This window comes from Lolium perenne, chromosome 3 (assembly GCF_019359855.2).
Source record: "Lolium perenne isolate Kyuss_39 chromosome 3, Kyuss_2.0, whole genome shotgun sequence".
Lineage (NCBI taxonomy): Eukaryota > Viridiplantae > Streptophyta > Magnoliopsida > Poales > Poaceae > Lolium > Lolium perenne.
In genome coordinates, this window is record NC_067246.2 from 310,446,424 (window position 1) to 310,471,794 (window position 25,371).

At 41.6% G+C, this 25,371-nt stretch overlaps 1 protein-coding gene and 1 long non-coding RNA gene across 3 annotated transcripts in view; one reads left to right on the plus strand and one right to left on the minus strand.

Moving 5' to 3' along the window:
* LOC127345417 (MADS-box transcription factor 51) overlaps positions 1 to 22,829 on the plus strand; it is a 40,141-nt gene extending 17,312 nt beyond the window's left edge. The window contains exons 2-5 of the mRNA XM_051371894.2: positions 20,729 to 20,810; positions 21,136 to 21,185; positions 21,271 to 21,367; positions 22,387 to 22,829. Coding sequence (XP_051227854.1) covers positions 20,729 to 20,810; positions 21,136 to 21,185; positions 21,271 to 21,367; positions 22,387 to 22,476 — 319 coding nt within the window. The 3' untranslated portion in view covers positions 22,477 to 22,829. The remainder of the gene's footprint in view (positions 1 to 20,728; positions 20,811 to 21,135; positions 21,186 to 21,270; positions 21,368 to 22,386) is intronic.
* On the minus strand, positions 1,020 to 24,219 carry LOC127345420 (uncharacterized). 2 transcript variants are annotated; one of them, XR_007878676.2, is made up of 4 exons: positions 23,804 to 24,219; positions 23,415 to 23,605; positions 21,875 to 22,076; positions 1,020 to 1,315 (listed from the first exon to the last, which is right to left on the minus strand). It is a non-coding gene; the product is annotated as an uncharacterized lncRNA (long non-coding RNA). The 2 variants fall into 2 exon arrangements; XR_007878675.2 differs by lacking the exon at positions 1,020 to 1,315 and having other exon boundaries at positions 21,857 to 22,076; positions 23,804 to 24,208.
* Between the last annotated feature and the right edge of the window lie 1,152 nt (positions 24,220 to 25,371).

Consider the following 25,371-nt stretch of genomic DNA (forward strand, 5'->3'; position numbering starts at 1 on the left):
GTACGAGCAACGCATGAACAGCGAATAAACTTGTACTGCCTAGATCGCAAGATGCGATCTAGGCAGCATGATGCTTACCCGGAAGAAACCCTCGAGACAAGGGAGTTGGCGATGCGCCTAGATTGGTTTGTGGTGAACGTGATTGTTGTTTATTTCATAAACCCTAGATACATATTTATAGTCCGTAGACTTTCTAACGTGGGAATAATCCCAACCGTGCACGAGCCAAACTCTAACTAACCGACACGTATCCTACTATATTACAGATACACGGGCTAACTAGCCCAAACTTTGCATATAAGGCCGATTCACGTATATTCTTCCATGTATATTCTTCAAGCCCATCTTGATCGCGGCCCACCTCTGACTCGGTCAAATTCTGGTGATAACATCCTCCGAGTCAGCCATGAACTTCGTGTTAATCGACGTGTCCATAACATCGTTCGCGCTATCTTCGTTCTCGTCGTCGAACTCGGCGGTGTTGGAGTTGTCGATCGGGGGAAGTGGAGACAGAGGTGGAGACGGAGGTGGGGGCGGAGTAGCCTAGCCGGCGGCGGCGCTGCTCATCGTTGCAAAGGTGGTGGCAGAGGAGAGGTGCGAGCCGACACTATGGTGGAGGTTGTACGGCGGCTAGGGTCGAGGAGGGGATGAGGCAGCCGAGCGCGCCCCTCTTTATATACGTCGGAGGAAGCAGAGGGACTCGACACGCTTGACAACGGCATTAATTTCATTGGCAGAGGTGTGTCGGCGACCGCTCGGCAGACGAGACATCACCATTAACGTGGCGCAGCCTGCCGAAGCGATGCCTTGTCGTTAGTACTAGCGCGACTGAGAAAACGTATCGACCTAGGTTGCTGCCAGGCCCGTGGGAGAAGCGAGCGATCACGCGGCGCGACCGCAGCGTCCGACCAGACGTATATTTGGGCTGCATTTGCGTGCCGCAGACAACCCAATCAGTATGCATCCGGCTGCTGGCCCGTTTACGTCTGGTTGTTGAAGATTTTTTCTCTCGATAATGGGCGTTTTATTACTCAAAAAAATTTAAGCATTACATCCAGCCTCTGCATAACTAGGATGTACACAACCATTCGACAGACTATCATGTAGCAATAAGAAAGTGACAGCGAAATGAATAAATCCAACTAGTCTAGAGCTTTATTAGCTTCAATCCTACAACTATGCATCCAGCCATGTTGGGAATAAACTTCTTGGCCGTATTCTCCAACCGTGTAGACACCTCCGTAAAGAGGTCTCGATCCTCCAAGCGCTGAAATGGCGACCATGAACGGAGCAAAGCCGTACACTGGTAAATGACCTGCATGATAGAAGAATTTTTGTCATCAAAAACCTTGTCATTTCTACATAGCCAAAGCGACCATGCAACCGCAATTGCTTTCACTCCGGTAATCTTTTGTACTTAGAATCCACCTCATTTAGCCAATTACCAAAGATGTTTACAATACTACGATGTGTGTACAAGGTAGAACCTATCTGAATGATTTACCATATAGATCTAGCAAGCCGATAGTTGAAGAAAAGGTGTTTTATTATCTCTTCTTCGTGATAGAACACACATTTCGTACAACCTTGCTAGTTACATTTAACAAGGTTATCTTTAATAAGAATCACACCTCGACAAAGATACCATGCAAAAACCTTTGTTTTGAGCGGTATCTTCATCTTTCAGATGTTTTTATTATCTACGACCGATTGAGATGGTATGCATAATGCACATGGAACAAGAATACACCATTCTTAGTGAGATTCCAACGGAATACATTAGTCTCCTAAACCAACTGGATTGGATCTAACCGCTGAAACAGTTCATTCCAAGCATCTTGTCGGGGACCAAAAATATCTCGTCTGAACATCATAGAGGGAGGAGAAGATTCCATCACCTTCTTCAGGGTATCTCATTTATGACGAATAATGTTGTACAAAGTTGGATACTGTTCGCGAAGAGTGGTTGTTCCCAACCATCTATCTTCCCAAAACCGTATCTCCGCCCCGTTCCTAATAGAGAATGAACCAAATTGGAAAAAGTGCTTTTTAGTTGCCATAATGCCAGCCGAAAAGTGCGAATCACCTGGTTTCTAAAAAACCCTGAGAAATTTCCTTTGAGCCTACATACTTTTTCCGCAGTAGTTGTTGCCAAACCCCGTCCTCCGTTAATAACCTGGTCAGCCATTTACCTAGCAAGGCCCTGCTATTAACTTCAAGATCATGGACACCAAGCCCACCTTGATCTTTTGGACGGTAGACAACACTCCATTTAGTCAACCGGTATTTTTTCTTCTCACTCCAATCTTTTCAAGACTCCTTTAGGTAACTGGAAGAAAGAAATCATATACAATACCATATTCGTAGGTATTGAATTAATGAGGACTAACCTTCCCCCAAGGGATAGTAATTTTTCTTTCTAACTAGTAAGACGTTTCTGAAGTCTTTCTTCAACAATTTTCCATTCAGCCAACGTGAGTCTCCGATAATGGATCGGAATAGTAAGATAGCTGACTGGAAAAGAACCAAGTCCACATCCGAATAATTCGGCGTACAGGTTGGCCTCATCTTTGGTCTCTCCAAAACAAAACAATTCACTTTTATGGAAATTAATTTTAAGACCTTACAATTGCTCGAATGCTAAAAGATTAGTTTTAGATTTCGTGCCTTTTCTAAATCATGATCCATAAAAAGAATTGTATCATCGGCATATTGAATAATAGATAAGCCCCCATCAATCAAATGGCAAACTACACCTTCAATTTGGCCATCGATCTTAGCACGCGCAATTATAATTGCAAGCATATCCGCAACAATGTTAAAAAGCATTGGGGATAGTGGATCGCCTTTCCTTAACCCTTTTTTGTGAGGAAGTATTTACCAATGTCATCGTTGACCTTAATGGCAACACTTTCACCAAAAAAAGTTATTAATTAGAGCGCACAATTCCTTAGAGAAACCTTTCATCCTGAGTGTTTGTTGAAGAAAAGACCATTTAACTTTATCATAGGCTTTTTCAAAGTCGATTTTGAGTATTACCCCATTCAACTTTTTGCGATGCATCTCATGTATTGTCTCACGCAAAGTGACCACCCCATCTAGGATGTTCCTTCCTTGCATGAAAGTGGTATGTGATGGACGCACCACTTGATCAGCCACTGAATTAAGTCTAATAGTAGCAAGTTTAGTGAAAAAATTGAAACAGACATTTAGAAGACATATCGGTCTGTACTGCTTAATATGTTCTGCATTATTAATCTTTGGGAAGGATTATTTCACCAATGTTAAGGCGGAACAACTCCAGCTGCCCCTCATGGAGTACCGCAAACAGATCCAATAGATCATGCTTTATTATATACCAAGGTCTGGTAGAATTCTGCTGGGAACCCGTCCGGACCTGATGCCTTATTGTGTTCCATCTGAAAGACCGCCTTTCTTATCTCCTCCTTAGAATAAGGAGAAGTTAGAATAGCATTTTCTTCTAGCGACACCTGGGGGATATCATCAATCCTGCATTCATCCATGGATACATCTGATTCCTCTGGGCACCAAATAGACCTTTGTAGTATGAAGTAATATAAGATTTCAGCTGCTCCTAACCTTCGATCACTCCCTCTTCCTGTACAAGAGAATGAATGAGTTTCTTTCTATGTCGACCATTGGCGACGCTATGAAAGTATCTCGTATTCGAATCTCCTTCCAACAAGAATTGAGCCTTAGACCTCTTGTACCACTTGAGTTCCTCCTCACGAAGTAAACCGGCTAACTTTGCATTGTATTGACTTTTGAGATCAATCTCATGCATAGTGAGCGGTCGTACCTCAATGATTGCCTCTAAGTCATCAATATATGATGTTAGGCTGAGTTTCTCTTGTTTGATTTGCCCAGTCATATGCTTAGCCCACCGTACAAGGTATCTACGCATCGAGCGTATGTTATTCCACCTTTGGATTGGGCTATTACTAGCAACCGGCTTGTCCCAAATAAATTTAACCATGTCCGAGAAGTCATCCCGATTAAGCCATCCTAGTTCAAATTTGAACGGACGTCTACGTTGCGGAAATGGCGTCCCAGTAGATAATAAAATAGGAGCATGATCTGACAAAGCTTCAATCCGAGATAGAACTCGTAGAGAGACTAGAGGGAATTTAAATTCTCAATCTGACTCCATCAATACTCGATCTAATTTCTCGTAAGTAAGCTCCGGGAAACTGTTTGCCCAAGTAAACTATCTCCGAGACATTGTAACCTCTCTAAAATCCAGACTGTCGATAACATCATTGAATAAGAAAGGCCAATGGATGTCTACTCTTCTCATGAGGGTATCTAAGCAAATTAAAATCCCCTTCTATAATGATAGGGTGCAGATTGTCCTTTGCTAGGTTAACCAACTCCCGAACAAAAGCAGGCTTATCAACATCCTGGGCAGCCCCATAGACAGAAACCAAACTCCATATAAAGTTATCAAACTTATTCTGGATGTGACGTTTAATATGAAAATCACCTCCGGAATTATCCAAAATTTCCATAGTCGCAGTTCAGATCCCAACTAACAAGCCACCAGAACGTCCCCGAGGCGGGTGGGATACCCAAACAAAGTCCTCCCCGCCTGAAAGGCGATTTAGAAAACTTGTTGAATGATTCCGTTTGCCCGTCTCGGAGATGGCAACAAAATCTAAAGCATGTTTCCGAATACTTTCAACAATGTGTAAATGTTTAGCCAAGTCCTTTAGACCTCTTCTATTCTTAAACATGCCATTCATTTGGAAACAATAGAAGATTTAGTCACCTTAGCCTTTTTATTAGGCCATGCATTACGTTTAATAGAGGAAAGTCTGGATTTGTGTTCAGCTGCTTGTAATTCAATACATGAGCCCAACACATCTTCATCCAAACCAACCTCCGATACCTCTCCAACTAGATGCGTGAGTCAGCTGGTTCCTTGCGGAAGCGGAACTCAAAAGCTTTGAATTTGGCTACATCATCAGCTTTAGCTATCGGACGTGCCTCATCAGAAGGATCCCCAAGAACCCCAGCCTGAAGCATAGCCACCTAAATACGCACCACCGCTCTTCATCTCAGACTCATAAGGTTAACATCCACAGTTTTCACCAAAATTTTACATCCGATTTCAACGCCCGGAGATTTTTCTTAAGATTTTGGTGAAAAAATCTCAAAAAAAGGAAAAATACCACCGACGCACGGGCATGGTGGTGCGTCGGCGGTAACCTATAGTATATATGGGAAACGGCCTCTTTCCCTCCTCACTTCTCCCCTTTCCCTCCTCCTCCGCCTCCTCCTCCTCTTCCTCCTTTTCTCCTCACCGATGGCCATCGGGCCTCCTCCTCCTCCTCCACCTTCGGCCTCCTCCACCTCCGGTGGCCTCCTCCTCCACCTACACCGACACCTCCGGCCTCCTCCTCCTGCACCTCCTACATCGGCGCTGGTGACGACAACACGGCGGCCCACAGCCACTGTTTTCGAGGATGATCCCGATCTAGATATAGATCTAGATCGACTTTTTTTTAGTTTCGAAAAACATTAACGTCGGCGCACCGGCCTATAGATCATGTTACCGCTGGCGCACCAGCTGGTGCGCCAACAATAAGTAGTTACCACCGGAATGTTCCCAACGGCGTACGCTGGTGCACCGGCGATAAGCAAAATAGGTGAGCCGGTGATATGTCTTTTCCTAGTAGTGTTTAGGTACAAACAAACTCGGCATGTTTTTGTACTAGCCGAAATGTGCCGACATAGAGATTGTATAACCATTGTCACATGTTGTAAGTAGATCGATAACATATGTATCATGTTTTCCAACAATCATGTCATCGATACATCGTTGGACTCCAACTTCGATGGTGAAACTGACATTTTGATGGCCGCGACAACACTCATCCATGAGCACAATGAGAGGCAGTTACCACAGTTCAGACACTTGAAGAGGCCACGCGGGTGCAATACGAAGCATGATTGAGAAGTTGGCCACAATTGACTCTTCAAGGACTACTTCCATCTAATGAGTCCACTATGCCAGTAGCACATATTGAGGCGCCACTTTCGGATGCCAAGAAAGTTATTCTTGCATATTCTCGATGGCGTGAGTGACGAGGGTAACCTCAGCAATGTCCATGGACAATGGACTTAGGGTTTCAGGAAAAAGTGGTGCGCTAGTGATTATGTCGATTGGTAAGACAAACAAGTCTATCCGACATTATTGATTACGAGGCTAGATCGTTGTAAACTAGAACGAGCTTGGGTTACAGAAATAATTTGATCTCTCTCCGTTGGCGCCTCCTAGCCTTTATATAGGAGGCTAGGTCTCAGAGTCCAGTCCAGGTCGGTTTGCATCTGTTTCCTGCCTAACTTGAAGTATGTCGACTTCTTTCATCGGCCTTTCCATATTCGACAAGTTTTACTCTTTGGGCTTAGAATTTTGACCTCGTGGGCTTCTCTCGAATACGCACCAGGGTTACACAAGCCGCATGCCCAATTAGGCATACCCATGACAGTGATGGACCATAATTTGTACTTCGAGTGCAAGAACAATGCCACCAGTAAGATTGGTTTTACTTCTTACCAAAACTAAATGTCGTGGCTATTCGAATACTTGCATATGGAGTTTCGAGTGATCTTGTTGATGAGTACATACACATGATCGAGACCACAAGCTTGAATCGATTTACAAGTTTTGCACTTGAGTGATTGTAGTGTGCCGTAAAGTTTACCTGAGAGAGCCAAATGATGTTGACACTGCTCGGCTATTGTCGATCATCAAGTCAAAGTGATTTTTTGGGATTCTTGAAAGCATAGATTGCATGTGTTGTGAGTGGAAGAACAGTCCTTTTGCTCGGAGGGGCAATATAGCGGACGTGTGGATGGATGCACAATCATACTTGAGGTTGTTGCATCACAAGACCTTTGGATTTGGCACTTTTAGTTTTGCATGGCAGGTTCACACAATGACATCAACATGCTTTAGCGCTCTCCGATATTCTCTAGGATTCAGGAACAAAATTCTCTAGAGGCTTACTATGAGATCAACGGTCATGCATACCTCAAGGGTATTATTTGGCTGATGGCATCTATCCGAATCAGGCTACAATTGTGAAGACAATCTGCAACCTTGAAGAAGAGAAATGTCGAACGTTTGCGACGGAATAAGAGGTTTGTACGAAAGATGTGGAGCGGGCATTTGGTGTGCTCAATCCGGGCGGGTTATTGTTCATCACCCTGAAAAAACATGGAGCGTTGAGGCGTTGTGGGTGGTGATGACTGTTTGTATAATTATGCACAACATAATCGTTAAGTATCAGCGTGATTATAGCCTTTTTGACCAAGGGTGGAAATTTCAGGGTGAATTGGTTGAGTTGGAGCATGGGGCAGCATAGTTTGAAGAGTTCCTCCTTGTGCATTATGAGATCCATGATCGTAACACTCACAATCAACTTCAAGCATATCTGATTGATCATATGTGGGCTCACATAGTAAACCAGTAGTCATCTCCTCTCATTTTATTAGTTTTTATTTGCTTGTGAACTATATTTGGTGAGAACTATGTTGCTTATTTTGTTATAAATTATTTAAATTTATTTGGATGTAGACTATATTATTATTTTCTACTCATATATGCCAATTGGATGAAATGGGAAAAACTACAAAAAATGTCTATGCGGACCAAATGGAGGACAGTGGCCTCTAGCCTATACATGGCACCCAAACGGATCAAACGAACATATTTCATGTCCTACATGAATCAGCCTGTGGAAATGCCCTTAGTGGACCGAAGGGGAAGACCAAGATGACCGACACACCAAAGGTTGTCGACATGCCTATTAAAGAATAGAGTTGCATAACTCCATCGTTTTATGATGTCACCACAACTGAGTGAGGAAAACATTGTGTCTGATTAAAAGAATGCCCCCTCAGCTCTTAGCTCCCTAAAAAAACACCTCGTAGCGAGACACATAATTTAAAACACTTTTTTTTACTAAAGAAATGGATATGACACCCACTCAGAGCTCATTTTGTGACTGCTAAACAATAGTGGTTAAGACTTAGGGCTACTTTTCTTTAGCTTCAACTTCTCCAGAAAAAAATAGCATATGTATTCTAGTGAAAATAAGCACGGGTAGGAAGAAACTCGGAGGAACTAGTTTTGCTATTCTATTCGACTTATGGAACTCGGGCTTATTTCCTGTATTGATTTATGGGAAGTCCATAATGCCACTTGATTTCAATTGTGTCATGTTTAATTGATAATATTATTCCTAAGAAACCTAATTTCGCATTTTTCATATGTATATGTATCAAGACTTTAGTGATTCTTTTGTACATTTTTTGAATAACGAACAAACATTTTATACCATTCCATTAAATTGTGGCATAAACACTCAAATAGAGCATCTAACACCTAGGGAAACCATGCATTAGTTCACAAAATACATCAAAATGATTGCTCAAACTGTGATAATCGTTCAAGCTAATGGAATAACGTAACTAAACCAGGATGTAAGAGAATATGGTACAACGATTGAGGTCAAGGTCTTGGTCGAAGCCGCATATGGATGTGTAGCATGACTAGGGCCTAGGCAGTGAACCAAGTTGTGGTTGTCGGGGGAGGCGACGGATGGGAAGGTTGAGGAAGCTCATGTGTTGGACGACGAGGTTGACATGGGCAGTGGGAGGGAGGGTAGGGAGAGTCGAGTTATGTATTCGACGAGGTCCGGGGAATCCAAGATCTGACAAGATGCACAATAAGAAGGGAGGAGAGATACCCAGGGGCTTGAGTGATGGCACTAGAAGCTGCTGGGGAGCAGTGTTGGTTAGCTGGGTCCCTAGCTCCCTGCAAGAAGGGGAGAAGATGTTGGGGAGAGGCCCAAGGTCATCCTCGGGGAAAAAATAGCGAGTCCAGCAACGTTGACTAGTGGCGTAGGGTGGTAGCGGAAGGCTACGACAGTGAAAGGTCGCAGCAGCACTCCCATGAAATCCTAGTGCAAGCAGAAGTGGGGAGAGAGATAACCGCCGGTGGAGAAAAATGTTCCATTTGGGTCTCTACCACATAAAAATAGATAAAAAAAATATTAGGAGCAAAGAGATATACACCTTTGATTGGTAAGTGGAGAAGCTCAGGATGCTACCCTGTCCTACCTCACATGTCTCCCAATTTTCATTACCCATGGGCTAAGGCCCAGTAACCATAAGGGCTTGTTTGTTTTAGGCTGGTTGTGTTGTTATACACATAAACCCGAGTTTTTCTTAATTGACTATGCCATTCTTAATTTCTGTGTTCAAGTGTTATGCTTTTAATCCTTTACTTAGGTGGGTGTTTCTTAGGTTTGTTAGTGTTTTTCTTATTCATGCAAAACCACATACGCAAGTCAACAACACTCCTATTTTCTTACACTAAGTTTTGCACATGCATTCCTATTTCTACACATGGTGAAAAATCAAAGAGGTTGCAACGGTTTCTTTGATTCAAAGGATTTGCTAAGGATTTTTGAGGATTCCAACTCTTGCCAACTTGTTTGATTCATAGGATTGCAAACCATACATTTTTTTTGTACTACATTTGCACTGGATTTCATAGGATTTTTTCATCCACTCCAACCTCTTGAAAAGTGTCCAATCCTTTTAATACAATGCACTCAAACAAACAAAATATCTCATAGAGTGAAATGAACATGACATTGCAAATGCTCCATTTAACCAATTCCTACAATTTTCTTGGATCATGATAATCAAAGAAAAGTGTGGGTCGTGATAATCAATTTTCTTGACCCACCAGAGTCCACTATTACATCACTCTTGTTATGAACAACTTGGTTGGAAAGAAAATTATTTACATGGGATATTCGATATATGTAAATAAACACTTCATTAAATGTAGGTTTCACTGATTTGTAGAATTTCCACGACTCTAAGAGATAATGTAGCAATGGGCATACATCAAATAACTATTTATCATGTAAAGGATCATAGGGGAAAATTAAACTCTATGCACGCGATGCTCACACCCAATAATTTATCACAAACTTTGGAAAACTCATGTTCAGACTTAGATTCTTTGACAACAAAAGTTTCCACCTTCCTCATTGTTACCTATAAATTTTCTTGATGCAATCAAAGAAGCTAAGATAATGAATCAAATGAACCAAGAAGAACCATTTCTAATGCTAAACATAATATTTTTATAAATGCTACCAGTTCAAAATATGCCGACAAACAAATTTGCACCCACAAGCATATGTGATTGGGCCCCAAACCGTAGCCATACCAACAATTAGCAAACATAAACATGCGAGGCAAAGTAAATTAAAAGCAATACAAGTGCATCAAAATAATATGTATTAACATATCTCTTATGGGAATAAATAGCAGGTATCAACTGAATAAGATTATTAGAGAATCGTAACTACATGAGTAATTAGAAACACTTGTGGTAGAGAAATAACTAGTTGAATGCTTATACAACTTATATCAAAATATACTTGAATAGAAGTAAAAATCTATGCAAATCATATGATCTAATTATGATGCCAAATTAATATATGTGCGATTAAACTTTCAACCTTGTCTCTCATATAAGTATTCAAGATATTCTTTACTAAGGGTTATTTTTTCTAAAATATATCTATACCTAATAATAAAGGGAGAAGCGTTTCCGTGGTTTCGTCCGTTCCATGGTGCGTTGTTTCCGTCGTCCGTTCCTTCGGTCTTGTACGTATGTTAAACCAGGAATCCGATTAGTAATCAACATGGATTTTTCCCGGATGGAATCAGCCTGCACGTACACGCCTCCCTGGTTTCCTTGGTCCGTACTCGAATCCAAACTTGGCATGTACATGACACGTTTAGTCCCGCCTTCAAAGCACCAACCGACCCTCCCTCCAATCCAACCTCTCCGCTCCACGCGTACATCGTGCTGAGCCAGGCCACCTCTTCGTCGACCGTCGCCGACCAGCGCCGTTCCGGCTCCACTTGGTCCTGAAGATCGGGTCGACAAGATGGCGTAGAGGGAGATAGAGAACGAGCCGGATGCGATCAAGGATCCTCAGGAGCACAACAACAACCGCCGGCTATGTGGATCGGCTGAGAGGGATCGGGACTGAGCTGCTCCCGGCATCGAGAAGGCCGAGCAGAAGAAGTCTGTTGGGTGGGCAACGGGTTTGGGCTGAGATGTTCCGCTCCATCGAGATGGCCGTCATCAGAGTCCGTCCGTCCGCGAGTTCTTTTGCTGATCGATCTGTGCGCCGAATCGTGTGGGGTTGCTGAGAGCGGAGAGGCTGAGATCCTTTTTCTCCGTTTGGTGTCAGAGCAGCAAATGAAAGTGCAGATTCCATGCGCTGGCTCGTTCGATGATTTATGTCCTGGACCTCATGCCCCCAGCTATCTGGTGTGGTGGTCGGTGCCATACGCGAGGCTGTTGCATGCGTCCATGATGAGCGATGACCCTGGTGATGACTAGCAACCCGCCACACTGACCTGCTGAGTTGCACCGGGAAGAATGCATCATGCGTCGCATATGAACAGCTACAGCATACGCTATTCTGCTTTCCATGCAACAGACCTACAAACGAAATAATGCGACATGGATGAAGAAAGGAACAACGGCATGGTATTTTTATAGTTCTATGGCATTGATCCAAGGCAAAACGAAATTAAAAGATTTGATCTGCCGTAGCAACGCACGGGTATTTTTGCTAGTAACTCCCTATATAATATGGACTCTAAATATCAATTCCAATTTTAAAATGGGTGTTAAGAGGTCAAATTCTCATAGATCTTTTTGCTCTCAATTTCAAACCAAAATTTCTCATGGTATTTAATTATTGAAACACAAAATTTGAACAATCATACATCCGTGATTATACGCAAATTATACTTTGTTGTTAAGTACTACATGCAACGAGGAAAGGTATATTTTAAAACATATAAATCTGTATTTGAAATATCAAAATTTAGAATGGATGCTTATCCATATATTGGATAACTTCGGAATAGTATTTTGGAACAATGGCATGCAAATGCATATGAAATTTAGAATAGTTTTGTAAATTACTTGAAGATAAGGGTTGTAGATTTAATACATAATTAGTACCAAACAAATATTGCATCATGAACTTGGAATAGGAAATGTATACAAAAATAGTTCAGTTTATTCGTTTACTTTAACAATGACAAGATTCAATATACCTATAATGATTGAATCAATAAGGTATTTCCAAATGGGATCGCACAGCTCAACACTTCTACCATATAGATTGAGCTTTTTGGTTGATGCATGATCTTTCAGAATTATAACTCTTTATTGTAGCTAGGTTGAGGACCATTTTCGTCTGAATCCTCTATTCGACTCAATAAATACATAGCATCATCTTCTATGTATAGATGGCACTTACGAATGGTTTCTACAACATGTTATGCTCAACCATGGTCCTTTTTGGATTGACATTTCTGGCATTTCTATGGTACCTGTGATTTCTATAGTTTTATGGTTCATGTGCATTTCTTGTTCTAACATGGTTTTAAAAGAATGTGCATAGGAAATTCTACTTCGATAAAAATTCTCTCTGGAATTGCTACAACAAACAAGATTTTTGCTTCATATGGTGGTGTTGGTGCCTATTAGTGATATAAAAAATATTATGTTTCACCAACATTATTTGTCAATGTGGTTATCATATATGTAGATACTTGGATTTTATTTAACATTGTGCTCTTTTTGTAAACTTGTATCGCACTTGAATATTTCTTTATTTGGTACTACACTATGGAACTTATTTTATATTTGAAGTACTTAGTTCATGAGATTTAGTTCGCTTTTGAAGTGTTGAAGGTACCTTTAAAATACTAATAAATCTTATAGCCTTTTATAAGGAGTCATTAAAGCGTGCCTTTTCCCAATGTTGGCCACAAAGAAACTTTTATTGTTTTGTCAAGAAATTCCCTAAAACTGAACATATGGTATTGCATTATCTGTTTATGCACTGCAATAGGACGTGTGATTATCTTGCTTGTTATTAAATCCACTAGGTTCATCAGATATATTTTCCTTTTAACAGTGTGCAATGTGTTTTACCAACCATGTCATTGAGTTAAGAAAATCCAATCTAGATCCATAAATATTCCATGCATTTATGCATTGATTGAAGTTGTAGAATCTATAGATTAGCAAAGAGAAAGCTTATTTACTAGGTTTTTCATTAGTTCAATAATTCAAAACTAAATTTAATATATATGGAGAATTTTCACTTTTAGGGTGTGTTCTTGTTATGGCATGCTATGGTTTACTACGGTAATGCTTGTGATTTTACAAGTCGATAAGACATTATGCTTACGGTTATATAACTCATGTCATTTAATTTTGAAAAGGTGTCCCATTTAGGTTATTTAATTTGACCAAAATCCCATAGTGTCATTTTAACCATTGTTGTTAGTTCAACTGGTTCTTGACTTGGAATATATTTTCCCCTTATCTTCTAGTGTAACTTAGTCATACAACAAATGATTTTTCTAGAAGTATAATCCACAGAGACATCTTATATTTTCTTACCCATTTCCCCTTGATTGATATATTGTCTAAGACTACGACCTCCTTTGTTTTGATGCTTGTGACATCCATAATATCCATGCTGAATCTCTATTAGCGGTCCCTAAGTTGGAACCAGTCGTCCCGTCATGTCGTACACCTCTTCTTTAGTCCCTAGCTTGGCCATTGTCCTTGTTGTTATGTGTCCTGTAGTGCTACAGGGTGTCATAATCAAGCTTGGCACAAGGTGTGGAGGTTTCTTAGTTGCATCCACATATCATCTTTGTGTCCGACCTTTTCTCTGTTCACCGAGCGGAGCCATTATGCTTGTTGCTTGTACTTGTACTTGTTTGTATGTGTTAGATCTCCTTCAATGTTCACGGGAGTAATCACGCTTGGGTAAAATAAGGTATTTAGATAGTTCAATTCTAATAATGCTACATTTGATACTTACTTTATATCTTGGGGTGTGATGCCTTCACATCTAATGGGTGAAATCTCAAGGGTTGGGGCTTCCCCCATACTCTCAGTTGTATACATAAATGCTTGATAATCTTCTATATTCCAAAGAACATAAGTTAGTATTACATGAGGCCAGCCTTAACATTTCGGGCCTATTTTCCCACCTCTTTCTCGAATTTCTGGTTTTGCCACTATTTGCATGTTCCATCTCCTTATCATCTCCCTTGTGATGAATGACACCATAGAGCAAGTGTGATGATGGAGACATGGATAGAGTTTCACTTGAGATAGGGAGAGAGAAAAGAAGTATATGGAGATGGAAGAATAAGAAACATGTAGAAGGATTATGCTACTAACATATAGGAATAATGCTGAAGTGATGGATGTAGTGTTTTCTAGCCTACGGTACCATATAGGCCAAGACCAAAGGTATTAAGAAAATAGGCAAGTTGCCAATTTAATTATTAAAGGATGCAACTTAAGGATAATATTGGAGTTGGGGTTTGCAAATATAATAAGGGGCAAGATTTGAGAAGCAAAACATGACTCCGATGAAAATTAAATTGTATCGTACTCAAGATTGTAAACAACATCGAAGGATAGAGTTGGGGGATAATAGCTAGAATAAGAGATTGGATGGAAATGCCATATGTTGTGTAACTTAAACTAGACATGGAGAGGATCAGTAATTTATTGGTACTAGATTGTATAGTGGTAGACTGGTAGTGATGTTTCTCTTAAAACCCTATTTCTATCCCCAACCCTAAAAAATGTGCTACACTTGCCAACAAATATGGAGGCAAGAGAACCGGCAAAATTTTCCCAACCCCACGTGACGATTTGAGGGGACAAGGGGTACCCTGAATCCAAAGATTATGAAGCCCTCAGAGAGATATAATATTTTGGTTGTAATTACTACTCTTGTCATATCTTGTCTGGGGAACTTTGGTTTACCCTACTGTGGTATCCCCTTGCGAAAAGGGTAGAATTGCTAAACCAGACAGTGAAGTTATGATGAGTATGGATTGGCACAATGCTCCCTTCCAGAGCAAAGTTTACCTATCAATGTCCTAGCTATTTTGACCTACAAGCAAACGAGATGGTTGGAAGTATGTCTTTAACTTTTTCAGTTCCTGCATCTAGACATTACTACCTTGTTCCCACATTGGTATTTAAGGCCATCTTACATGGTGTTGTGCCTTGCTATTCTTTGTGTGTATCAACCGCCATGCACATTGGAGGTTGCTTTAGGTGAGCCAACTCTTTGTTCCCATGGACATAGTTAAACGCTTAGTGGATGACAATTTGAATATGAACCTAGTTCTAACCATGCGCGTGTAGGACATGCAGTGACATTTGGGGCGGATTACCTCATTTACTAGAATTTTCTTAGAGGGGGAAGTTTTTTCATGCCCTTTTTTCTCTCGCATATATGTCAAATCATACGAAAGCATGAGTGAAGAGTCGCAAGGGCCGCTCTCCCACAAATATGCCCATTATACATAAATATATGGAGATTACATGATTCCCATCTCATGCTAGCTATTGGAACACTTATGTGGTTGGCCTCTTGGGTAAAGTCCTACGGTTATATGACACCATAATACTACATATCAAGCCGTACACCCTTGCTTGCATGAGCATCTTATTTACCTCCAAAGGGATGTGAAGAAGTATAATGGAGGGCTCGTCGTCTACCTATAGGACTCGAGGTGTTAGCCTAATAAGTATGACACACCAAGAAAATTGGAGTGTTTGTCAACCTAAACGACATAAGGTGGTAACCCAACCATGGCATGCTTAAATACACATACAGAAGCTTCAATTAAAGAAGCATGAAGTAATCCCCTTCTCAATGATTGGTTGTGACTGCTGAAGGGCACCCACATTATGCTCCTTTATAAGTGTCACCAAAAGAGGTTTTAACATGTGTTTGTTAGGAGTCTCTAAGTCGACCGGATCAAAATTTTGTATCAAGAGGCTGAAAGGCACATAAGCTTTGTTGCTCACCTCTTGTGAATGGGTGACCATGAGAACTGCATCACTCCATTCAATAGGTTCGCATAGGCACTCCTCAATGTTATCAGACATAACTCTTAGGGACGTGGCCACTTGAAAAATCATTGAATCAACGTGATCCTCGCTAAATGAGGCATCATAAAAGGACATTCTTGGTGCCCCCTTCATGCAAGCGCTCCCCAAAACCATGCCTCGAAATAGTAGAAGCATCTCGGTGCCATCGAGGAAGCAGTCAAAGATTCTTCATATTTTTCAAAGGCTTTCAAGGGAGTCCTGGCCAATCGGGTGCTTTCAGTCAATGTATGGTTAGACGAGACCTTCAGCTTTTTGAATCATCCAATCTTATAAGATATTGTGCTCACCTAGGTAGAAGAGCGAGTAGATCGTTGTATGTGTTCCAAAGGAGAAGTGGTAGATCTATCCTAATAACGTTTCATGGACCAACTAGTAGAACCAAATATGCCAACTGATGGAGAAGATTGGGAATTCCACCTACACTTCAACACCCGCTTTCACATGTGGCTTGGTAAGGTCTAAATGTTGACATAAAGAGGGTAAGCAATTTTTAGAAATTGCAAAACGTGAGACTTGAATCCAAGATCTCTACTCTGACACCGTAATAAGTTTCATGTACTAAATAGTAGAACCAAAAGTCTGAACTGATGGAGAAGGTTGGGTAATCAACATATATTTCAACACCTATTGTACAAGGTCGATCCCATGATTATTTTGTGTGTAAATGATGATAATCTGAGGATGAAGGTTTATGCTAGAGAGAAATGTCAATGCTTGGAAAAGAAAAATCCTTTCAACTCATCTCAAGAGCTTGCCGACGCAAGAGGGACATACATGAGATAAAGAGTGAAGATTACCTTATGTTCTAGATGAACATCGTTATCTTAACATGAATTGCATCGCTCCGATGTGGGCTATTGCAATGGAGGATCTTCGTTTTTAAACTGGTGTGGTGAAATAGTATCCATGCCTACTTACCAAATATGAAATGTATGCTCCAATAAACTTGGTTTTTTTCTAATACTTACTCTACAACAATTTTCCCCACAAGTTTGTCTACCATCATTCAAGATGAGAAAACTAGCCTTCCATGTATAGGAAACACGTATACCGCTTCCAAGGTCGCTTCAATATTCATGTAGGTGTCACTAGCGACTTGTCAAGTGTAGAATCATCACTCACATAGCTTTTCCCTTTACAATTACTTTAGGTTGTATCTAAGACCCTACCTCGATGGGATGCTTTGCGGACCATGAGGGTGGTCTTGCTTTCCTCATAAGGAATCACAACACGGGTTCCTTCTTCCCGTTGTGCGTATTCACACAACTTTGCAACACATGTGGCTCACATTCATCTAGAATTTCCACATGTACTAACGCATAAGGGTATTGTACCTGATCTATGCTATCCAACAATCATAGTTCTTATGTGGTGCAGTGTACACATCCATGGATATGGTAAAGGTCCCTCATCAACCTTCCTTGGGAGTCGTACACCTTTGAAGTTTCCTGACTCGGCATAGGGAGTACAAATTGATTTGTCCCTTAAGCTGAGGCTCAAAAACTATGGATGCTTCCTCGTTCATGGTCGATAAAACATGGGACTATAGGCATCACAAAAAAATTGAAAGCACAAGGCATTGGGCTTCGTTGGAAAGGGCATAACACATGACTCATTAATGATCCTACTAGGTTGTGTGGTCCAAGAGGTATAGCCCTCATGCTCTAGTCTCATGCTCACATGTGGTTCTTCAATCTTTCCTTTGTATGATAGGGGCACCTATATACATGAGTTATGTTGTACGCCTTTATCTGTTTGGTAGTAGAGTATGCTCCTCTTTTTGACTCGAGATTTTCACTCTTGGAATGAGGACATGCTTTAGGCTTTGCAATGGAATGCGACATTGCCCTGATTTATATTATGCTAGCATGGTCGTCCTATATAGATAGAACCTTTGGCAAATGAAAATGGGAAAGGACATTGATGTGCTTTGCAAAGCAAAAAGACCATAGACAACATGCCTAAATAGTGTGTCGGCTTCATTTCACCATTTTGAATAAGAGCTTGAATGAAAGGGAATATCGTTGGCTATGTTACCAAAGTACGCATGGACAATACTACTAGTTGTTATGTTTTACCCATACCCTTTATTATGGCCAAGATCCATTTTTTTATTCTTCTAGGATGTTGTTGCCCCCATTGCTAGCTCAAAAGGAGTAAATATGCCACAAAAGCAAACTAAAAACCCTTAACAAGATGTTATATTATAGGCCTACGATAATGCAATTCTCTTAGGCTCATATGAAATGCACTTTAATGTGGTCCTTCACCCCGTAAGAAACTTTACTAGGGGACTTTTCCATTCTATACTTGACACTGGCCAAGAACCTTCTTATCTAGACTTTCTAAGACATAAGTTAATGACTTATGAATAACTTTATCCCTGGATATTTTGGGGATGGCAATTTCCACGAAAAGGTATGCTTTGAATCCTAATCTCTTGTGGTTAGGATCTTCTACCATATCACATGCATTAATTTTGTTTCAAGGTTGCAAAGATTGGGCCTACTCAAGCAGTGCACCGCACAACGTTGGTGCATGTGGCCTCCGCAGGTTTGTTGGTCTCCATGAGCTTACCGTGCGACAAAACTACCTCCTTTGTATGTGCAGAATTATTGATCTCCTTTGTCAGGGCACCGCCTCGAGGGAGGTAAAGGACCCCGGGCCAAATGAGGGGGCATATTTAGAGCAATAAAGTCTCCACCTCTGTCGTTTTGTGGCACCTAACACTACTACTACAACAGCCCATGTCACTATGAGCCCCTTAGAGAATTGTCATGCGGAAGAATTAAGACAACTAAAGCTAAAATCAAAGCTAATTAAAGAATCTAATCATGTTCACATGCTACTATGTTGCTTCCCTTAAGGAACTCTATAATTGAAGTGCTTATTTCTTACTAAAATATGTTAACCATATAGAGATCATTGCACAAAGTTGTTGGCTTCTTAGTTATATGATTAATTTGTTTCTCTTAGAAAACAAGAAACAACTGATAAAATAGCATGTGTTTTTCACATGGCTCAAAAAGTACAACTACTAATATTGTTTTCCTAATCTCAAAAATTGCGCTAAACTGAGTGCTTGTCGGCAAGTTGAATCTTGTATACAGTCATCTAAAAAACTAGTGACATTCAATTATTCTTCAGCAATGTGGACGTAGATCTATGGGCATTAGATCCTTTCTACTATGTATATTCAATGAATTTAACATGCCTAAATCCCTCAACTCATCTCATCGTACATGTTTATTATTCTGTTATGTCATATCTATTTAGCATACGAAGTGATAACAAGTCGTGATCTTAAACAAAGTCATTTTTGTATTTCAAAACCCTGAACTAGAGATATAGATGGATGAGATGAGATTATCTTATATTTTATAGCTACCTCCTTATGGAATATGTTCTATATGATTAGAAGATAGACTAAGCTAGTAGTAAGAGCTTATAGACCAAGTTGAAAGAAAATAGCTGACATTATAGTCTTATTAAGAGGTACATAGAATATGTACAAAATGCATAATATCTTATTTGTATTTGGTAAGTATTATCTCACAAGGTGTGCATGGGAATCAAATCAAAATTCAAGGAAAGATGGTCATATAAACTTATAAGTGTAATTAATATTTGTATATGAATATTTTTATGACAAATCCTCTAAATACCTTTAATGTCCACTTTCTATGTCGACTTACGAAGTTGCACATTTGCGAGGTCGCCCTGTTTTCATAGCTTGTGATATGAGAATTTTCCTTATCAGCAACCAAATACAAGTTTATAGGATACAATATCTATCGCAGCACATTTCATATTTAAAATAGGCATGCACAAGGTATATATAGTGAGGACCGAGGAGTATACATTTAAATCAATAACCCTTAAATTTTGTAGGTTCTATATGCTTGCCAAATTTATACCATGTTTGCTGTTCCAAGCTCACAAAATTCCTATCTTGATAAAATTTTCTATTTGCATATGCTCTCTAAAATTACTGTCATTAGAAGTTCTTGTTTTCTTTAACCTCCCTACTGCAAGCACAACAAGGGTATCTGTCTTTTGTATCCATAGTTGGTTCCACTTTTTGCCATGTATTAATACCTGTCACATTTTTTTCCATCTATACATAATCACAGGCTTAATCCAATATTGTATTTCTCCTGGTACTGAGCTAAGATGTTTTATCACACTCCAAATATTTTATCTCTGTATTTATAGGAGATGAATTATTGTACAATACAGTGGGATTATTATTTGGCCATGAGAAGCAGATTAAAGTAATCTCCATATCCTAAGGCAACAGTCTGGGGTGGGTTGTTCTTATTCTGACAACATAGGACTTGAAAAATGTTGCACCAGTTTCAAGTACAGTAGTATATGTGAAGCTCGGGAAAGGGGAAATATGAAGACTAATAAAAAGGCTCAAGTATATCGTAAGGCTAGTAATGCTCGTGATTCCTCAAACAATCAAGTGTCGAAAAGCAGCTGATTTTATAAGAGGAAACAAGAGGAAGACATGATTTATAATCCATTTTGCTGATTTAATATGGTGCTCAAAAAGTAGTTTAAAATTGCCAGTCTGAGCCTTAAAGATTTAATATTACACTGAGTTTTGGAATACTAATGTGATACATTTGTTTTCAGCATAGAAGGCACATATGACCGGTATCAGAGTTTTGAGGGAGCCCGGACGAACCTGAATAAAGGCGATGCAAGTAGCAACAATGTAAAAGAATATAGCTTTTCTTATTGCATACCCGAGCTTGTTTAGGTGTGGAACATTTAGCTGCCAAGAATCATCGTGTGGATTCATAAATCTATATTTCTGAAGTTTCCATCGTAATGCACTGTGCATGAAGTGTTTGTAATCAAGGATTATGTCGCCTGCGCACAAGGCCAATAAAATGAATGCATTTATGCATTTATTTTAATTAACTATTATTGTATCAAAATGAGCTATCTATATGGTTCTATAAACAAAGACTAGCTTGAACAGATACCATAATACTGTACTCACATATCTCTGACATGGTATTTTGGTCCTGAACCAGGATGGAGATCCTTCAGATATACAGTCAAGGCTTAGAGATATTGCTTCCTGGTAGCCCTCGAGGCCTTTCACAAAATCTCCTAGTGTGTTATTTACTGTGTTTACACCTTATATCTTACTATTTTCAGTCCTGCAGGTCTCTTCAAAATAATGCTGATGAGTCGGATGCAAGTAAGCTAGAGGAACTGGAGAAACTCCTGACACAAGCATTGAGGAACACAAAATCCAAGAAGGTACACTTAAATGGCTCTTTTGACATTTTGAATCAACTTTCGTATAACTAGGTTTCTGGTTCCTGTTGCCCCCTTGAGGCATCAGAAAAAGGGCTCTGTGTTCAGCTATTTCCACTATATTTTAGTCTCCCGTCTAGCTCTGGAGTTTTAACCAATACATGTTGGTTTCTTGACAGAAGTAATTCCCTCCTGATGATTATATATTTATTATTAGGGTATGTATTTTTCATTTTGATTATCTATTCTTGCATCTTCAGAAAATGGCCCTGAATGTGTGCAATATTAGTTCCTATGTCTTGGTAAATGATAGGTAATATAGAACGAAAAAAGCTCATTGGCCACTTTACTATGCATGTGGCTGTCTTTGATAGTTGCAGCATAGCTCAGAAGGAGTTAACCGTGACTATCTTCTAAATTCAGCATAAAGGTAGATGTGCTAAGTGTACAGAACTGTACTTGTGGATATGATCCAAGTAATGGGCACGCATATGCATAGAGAAATCTGACCTCAGTGCCGAAATGATGCAATTGTTATGACTTATGAGGATGCTTTGTTCGGTAGGCACGAATAATATAAGAAGTGCCCTGTGAGGTCAAGATAGCAGATGTCCGTTGATAAAAGTTGTTTATCGTAAGACAGTGACAGGTGGGTTCTGTTGACAATTGTCTGAGAATTGTGTAGCCTATCCCATAGCATCAGTAAGCCTGCCTGAAATGACAGACAAAAGAGAGACATCAAAACAGCTCCTGTCAGTTACCTGAAAACAGCAATTCAAGGTTTCAAACGAAACCTGGCAGGAGAGCTGCCAGTCTTCACTAAAACGTGAGTTCAAACAAACAAAAAAAGACTAGTCGCGCGGCTAGTATGTAATGGAACCAGGATATTTCTGCATCTTGTAAAAAAAAAAAAGAGTGGTTATTACTGCATCCTCTGAATCCACCTGCAGAAATACCAAATTAAGTTTCAAGAACCCCAGACACCATATTTTCAGCTTTGATTTGTTGTTGCTGGATTGCAGATGTTAGCGCAACAAAGTGGCGGCGAAAGCACGAGTGGGAGCGGAGAGAACTCGACTGAGACTGGGGGACAGGAGGAGGGGAGGGCTTGAACAGTCATGTGCTGTGCATGCATTTGTTACAAGGCAAGATCTCTGTTGCTGATGACACACTCTAATCCCCCAAATTATTGGGTGTGACAGGGTTGTCAAAGCTGCTGCTTGTAAGGAGTAAGGCGTAAAGCAGGAGTGGAAAATTCAATAAAAGAGTGGTGGGTTAATACTACTAAACAGCGTGTGTGTGCGTGTGCGCGTGCGTGAGAGAGAGATCTGGTTGCATGACATGTTGTTTTACCTTGTGCCTTCCTAAGGGGCTGTGTGTAACGTTCATGTGAACCTACCAAATCTAGAGCCAGTGTTCACTCCTGTCGTATGCGACTGAATGGAAATCAGTTTATGTGGATGCACTACATATAACCAAATGCAGGTACTACCTGCTAAGCTGGTGAGGAGGATGACATCCATATATGCATTAAGTAAAAAAAAAAAGGTTAGGCCTTTGATTCTGGTGAGGTCTGTATGCAGTAGCTTTGCTGGATGGTGGGTCGTGGGCCTAATTTTCTGAATGAATACGTGGGCCTAATTGTTCTGAGTAGTAAAATTTGGCAGCGAATCCAAAAGCCCATTTGTTCTAGCAGATGTGGTCTATGGGCTGGGCCGCCTGAAGTTATTATATAGTAGGCCGAATCATTGGAAGCAAGAAAATGAGAGGAAATTCTAAAAAAAAAAGTATGAATAAGACAGGGAACAGCAAGATCTGAACCCAGGTTGTTCTTAAAGAAAAAAACAAGATCTGAACCGAGGCAGAGCTTGCTAGTGGACAGGACCAATTAATGAAGAAAATATCAGCAGCCAGCAGCCTGTGAGAGGAATGCAGAGATGTAACGAGTGTCGGTGCGGGTTGTCTCGAGATAGAAACCGTGGAAGAAAAATCCTCCAAGAAATTAGATGGATAGTTGCAGATGAACGGAAGCATGGATCGAGCAACACACCTGATGGAGCTGCAGACGAAGGTCGCCGACGCGATTCAACCTCCGGCCAGCTAGTGACCGTGGCGCTGCAATGGCCCCATATCTGCTTGCTCGACGACGGCATGGGGATGCTCGCGCCGCGTGGTCTCCAGCCGCCGCGCCCTGCCATGATCGTCGCGCTCTGGTCGCCGTGTATGTGATGCTCTTACATTCTGCATCGTGGAATCAGGAAGAAGGTGAGCCTCCCCAAACAAGAAGCAGAAAGACAAGAAGGTGAGCCAGCAGCAACAGGTAGCAACGATGAAGAAGAGCAAGGAACACGAAAACATTGATTCTTGGGCAATGTGCAGACAAGGGGGGCGGGAGGGGGAAAGAAACTCCAAAAGAAGCAGAGAGCCGATGGCACGAACCTGCACTGCATGGCCGCGGGCGGACGAAGAAGACGACGGCACGGCAGGGCCGCCCCACGCCAATGTATTTGGCCCTCCAATTGGGCGCCGTCCGACTACATCGGACCTCCTCGGCACCAGACACGTGGAACGGGTCTAGGACAAAAGCTATGGTGTCCCCCTGTGGTTGGCTCCCGCTGGTGCTCGTGCGTTGGAGGCCGCGCCTTCAGCTCTCGCCTGTGGAAACGTCAGGGCCTCTCTCTTCTCTCTCTGCCAGGTGCGTCATGTCGGCAGTCGGGTCACTGTTGAACGCCAAAAAGGTGTAGGAGAAAAGTATACGCCCATGTGGGACAGACGCGACGGAAACCCTGTTCAATTGCTTGCAGTTGCAGTTGCAGGGCGGCGGGCGCCCCTTGGCCTGTGCGGCTGGGCGATTGCGGCGGGCGGGCGACCCTTGGGCCTTTGGCCTTTCATGGGCGACAAGCTAGCAGAGCTGCGAGATGAAAAGGGGGCTGCCGGAATCTTGCCGGCGCCCGCGTGTGCTTCAGCGTCACCAACCGACGATGACGGCCACCCCGCACACCATGTCCCTCTCGATCGAGTCTCTACCTCCTCCTCCCGGCGGCGTCCCATCGATCCAAGCCACGGACGCGACGAACAACGAGCGAACCTAGGGCCGCCGCGCGCTTGAGCATGTACCTCCCGCCGTCGGGCACCATTGCTCGCACCACGACCGAGCTTGTCGTCCTCCACCAGCGCACGCATGCTCTATATTATGAGATCTGCATTAGTTAGCACTGCTAAACGCGTGCTCCCGAGGAAAATAATCATAATGCAGAGCCTTTCGACAGAAAACTAGAGGTAAAGCCAGCTGGATCCGGCCCACAAACCGGCAACTTCACGCAAGAACACGACTCCTCTCCAAAACGATTTAGGCTGCTCATAGTGGGGAGTAATTTAGACTAGTAACATATGCCATGTTACTAGTCTAGGTTACTACCTTCATAGTGGGTAGTAACTTATATGTTGTATCATGCATTGTGTCATTTATTATGTTGTAGACTCATTTTGCCTTGGGGTGTGTGATGTTATGGTAACATAGCTAGTTACCACCTCACTCTCTTTCTTCATTTATTCGCATACCATGTCACCAAAATGCCTTGAGATGTGTGATGTTACTAGCTATGTTACTCCCACTATGAGCAGTCTTATATCAGGCAAGGACATGGATGCATCATCGATCAGGGCAGAGGCAATACAGTGTGACATAAAGCAAGCAGCAGCAGTAGAACTCAGCCCAAGCTAGTAGCTAATCGACACACAGTCTTACCGCTCCGCCGGCGACGCCAGGCAACCGCATGCACCAGCCACGGACGAAATGAGTGGAGGCGCTCGTCGCCATTTGGCCCGATTCCCGGCCGCTACTTCGCTCCAGCTGTGCCTTCGCCGCCGGTGCTAGCTCTGCATTTTTTGGTGTGTATCCTGCGGCTATACCCGTCCGCGCCAAGGCAACTCCCCGTCCCGTGCGTGTGAGCGTGTCGGCGTGCCATTGGCTCCCCATTCCGGTGAGTCAATATTCTGCTGGAGAG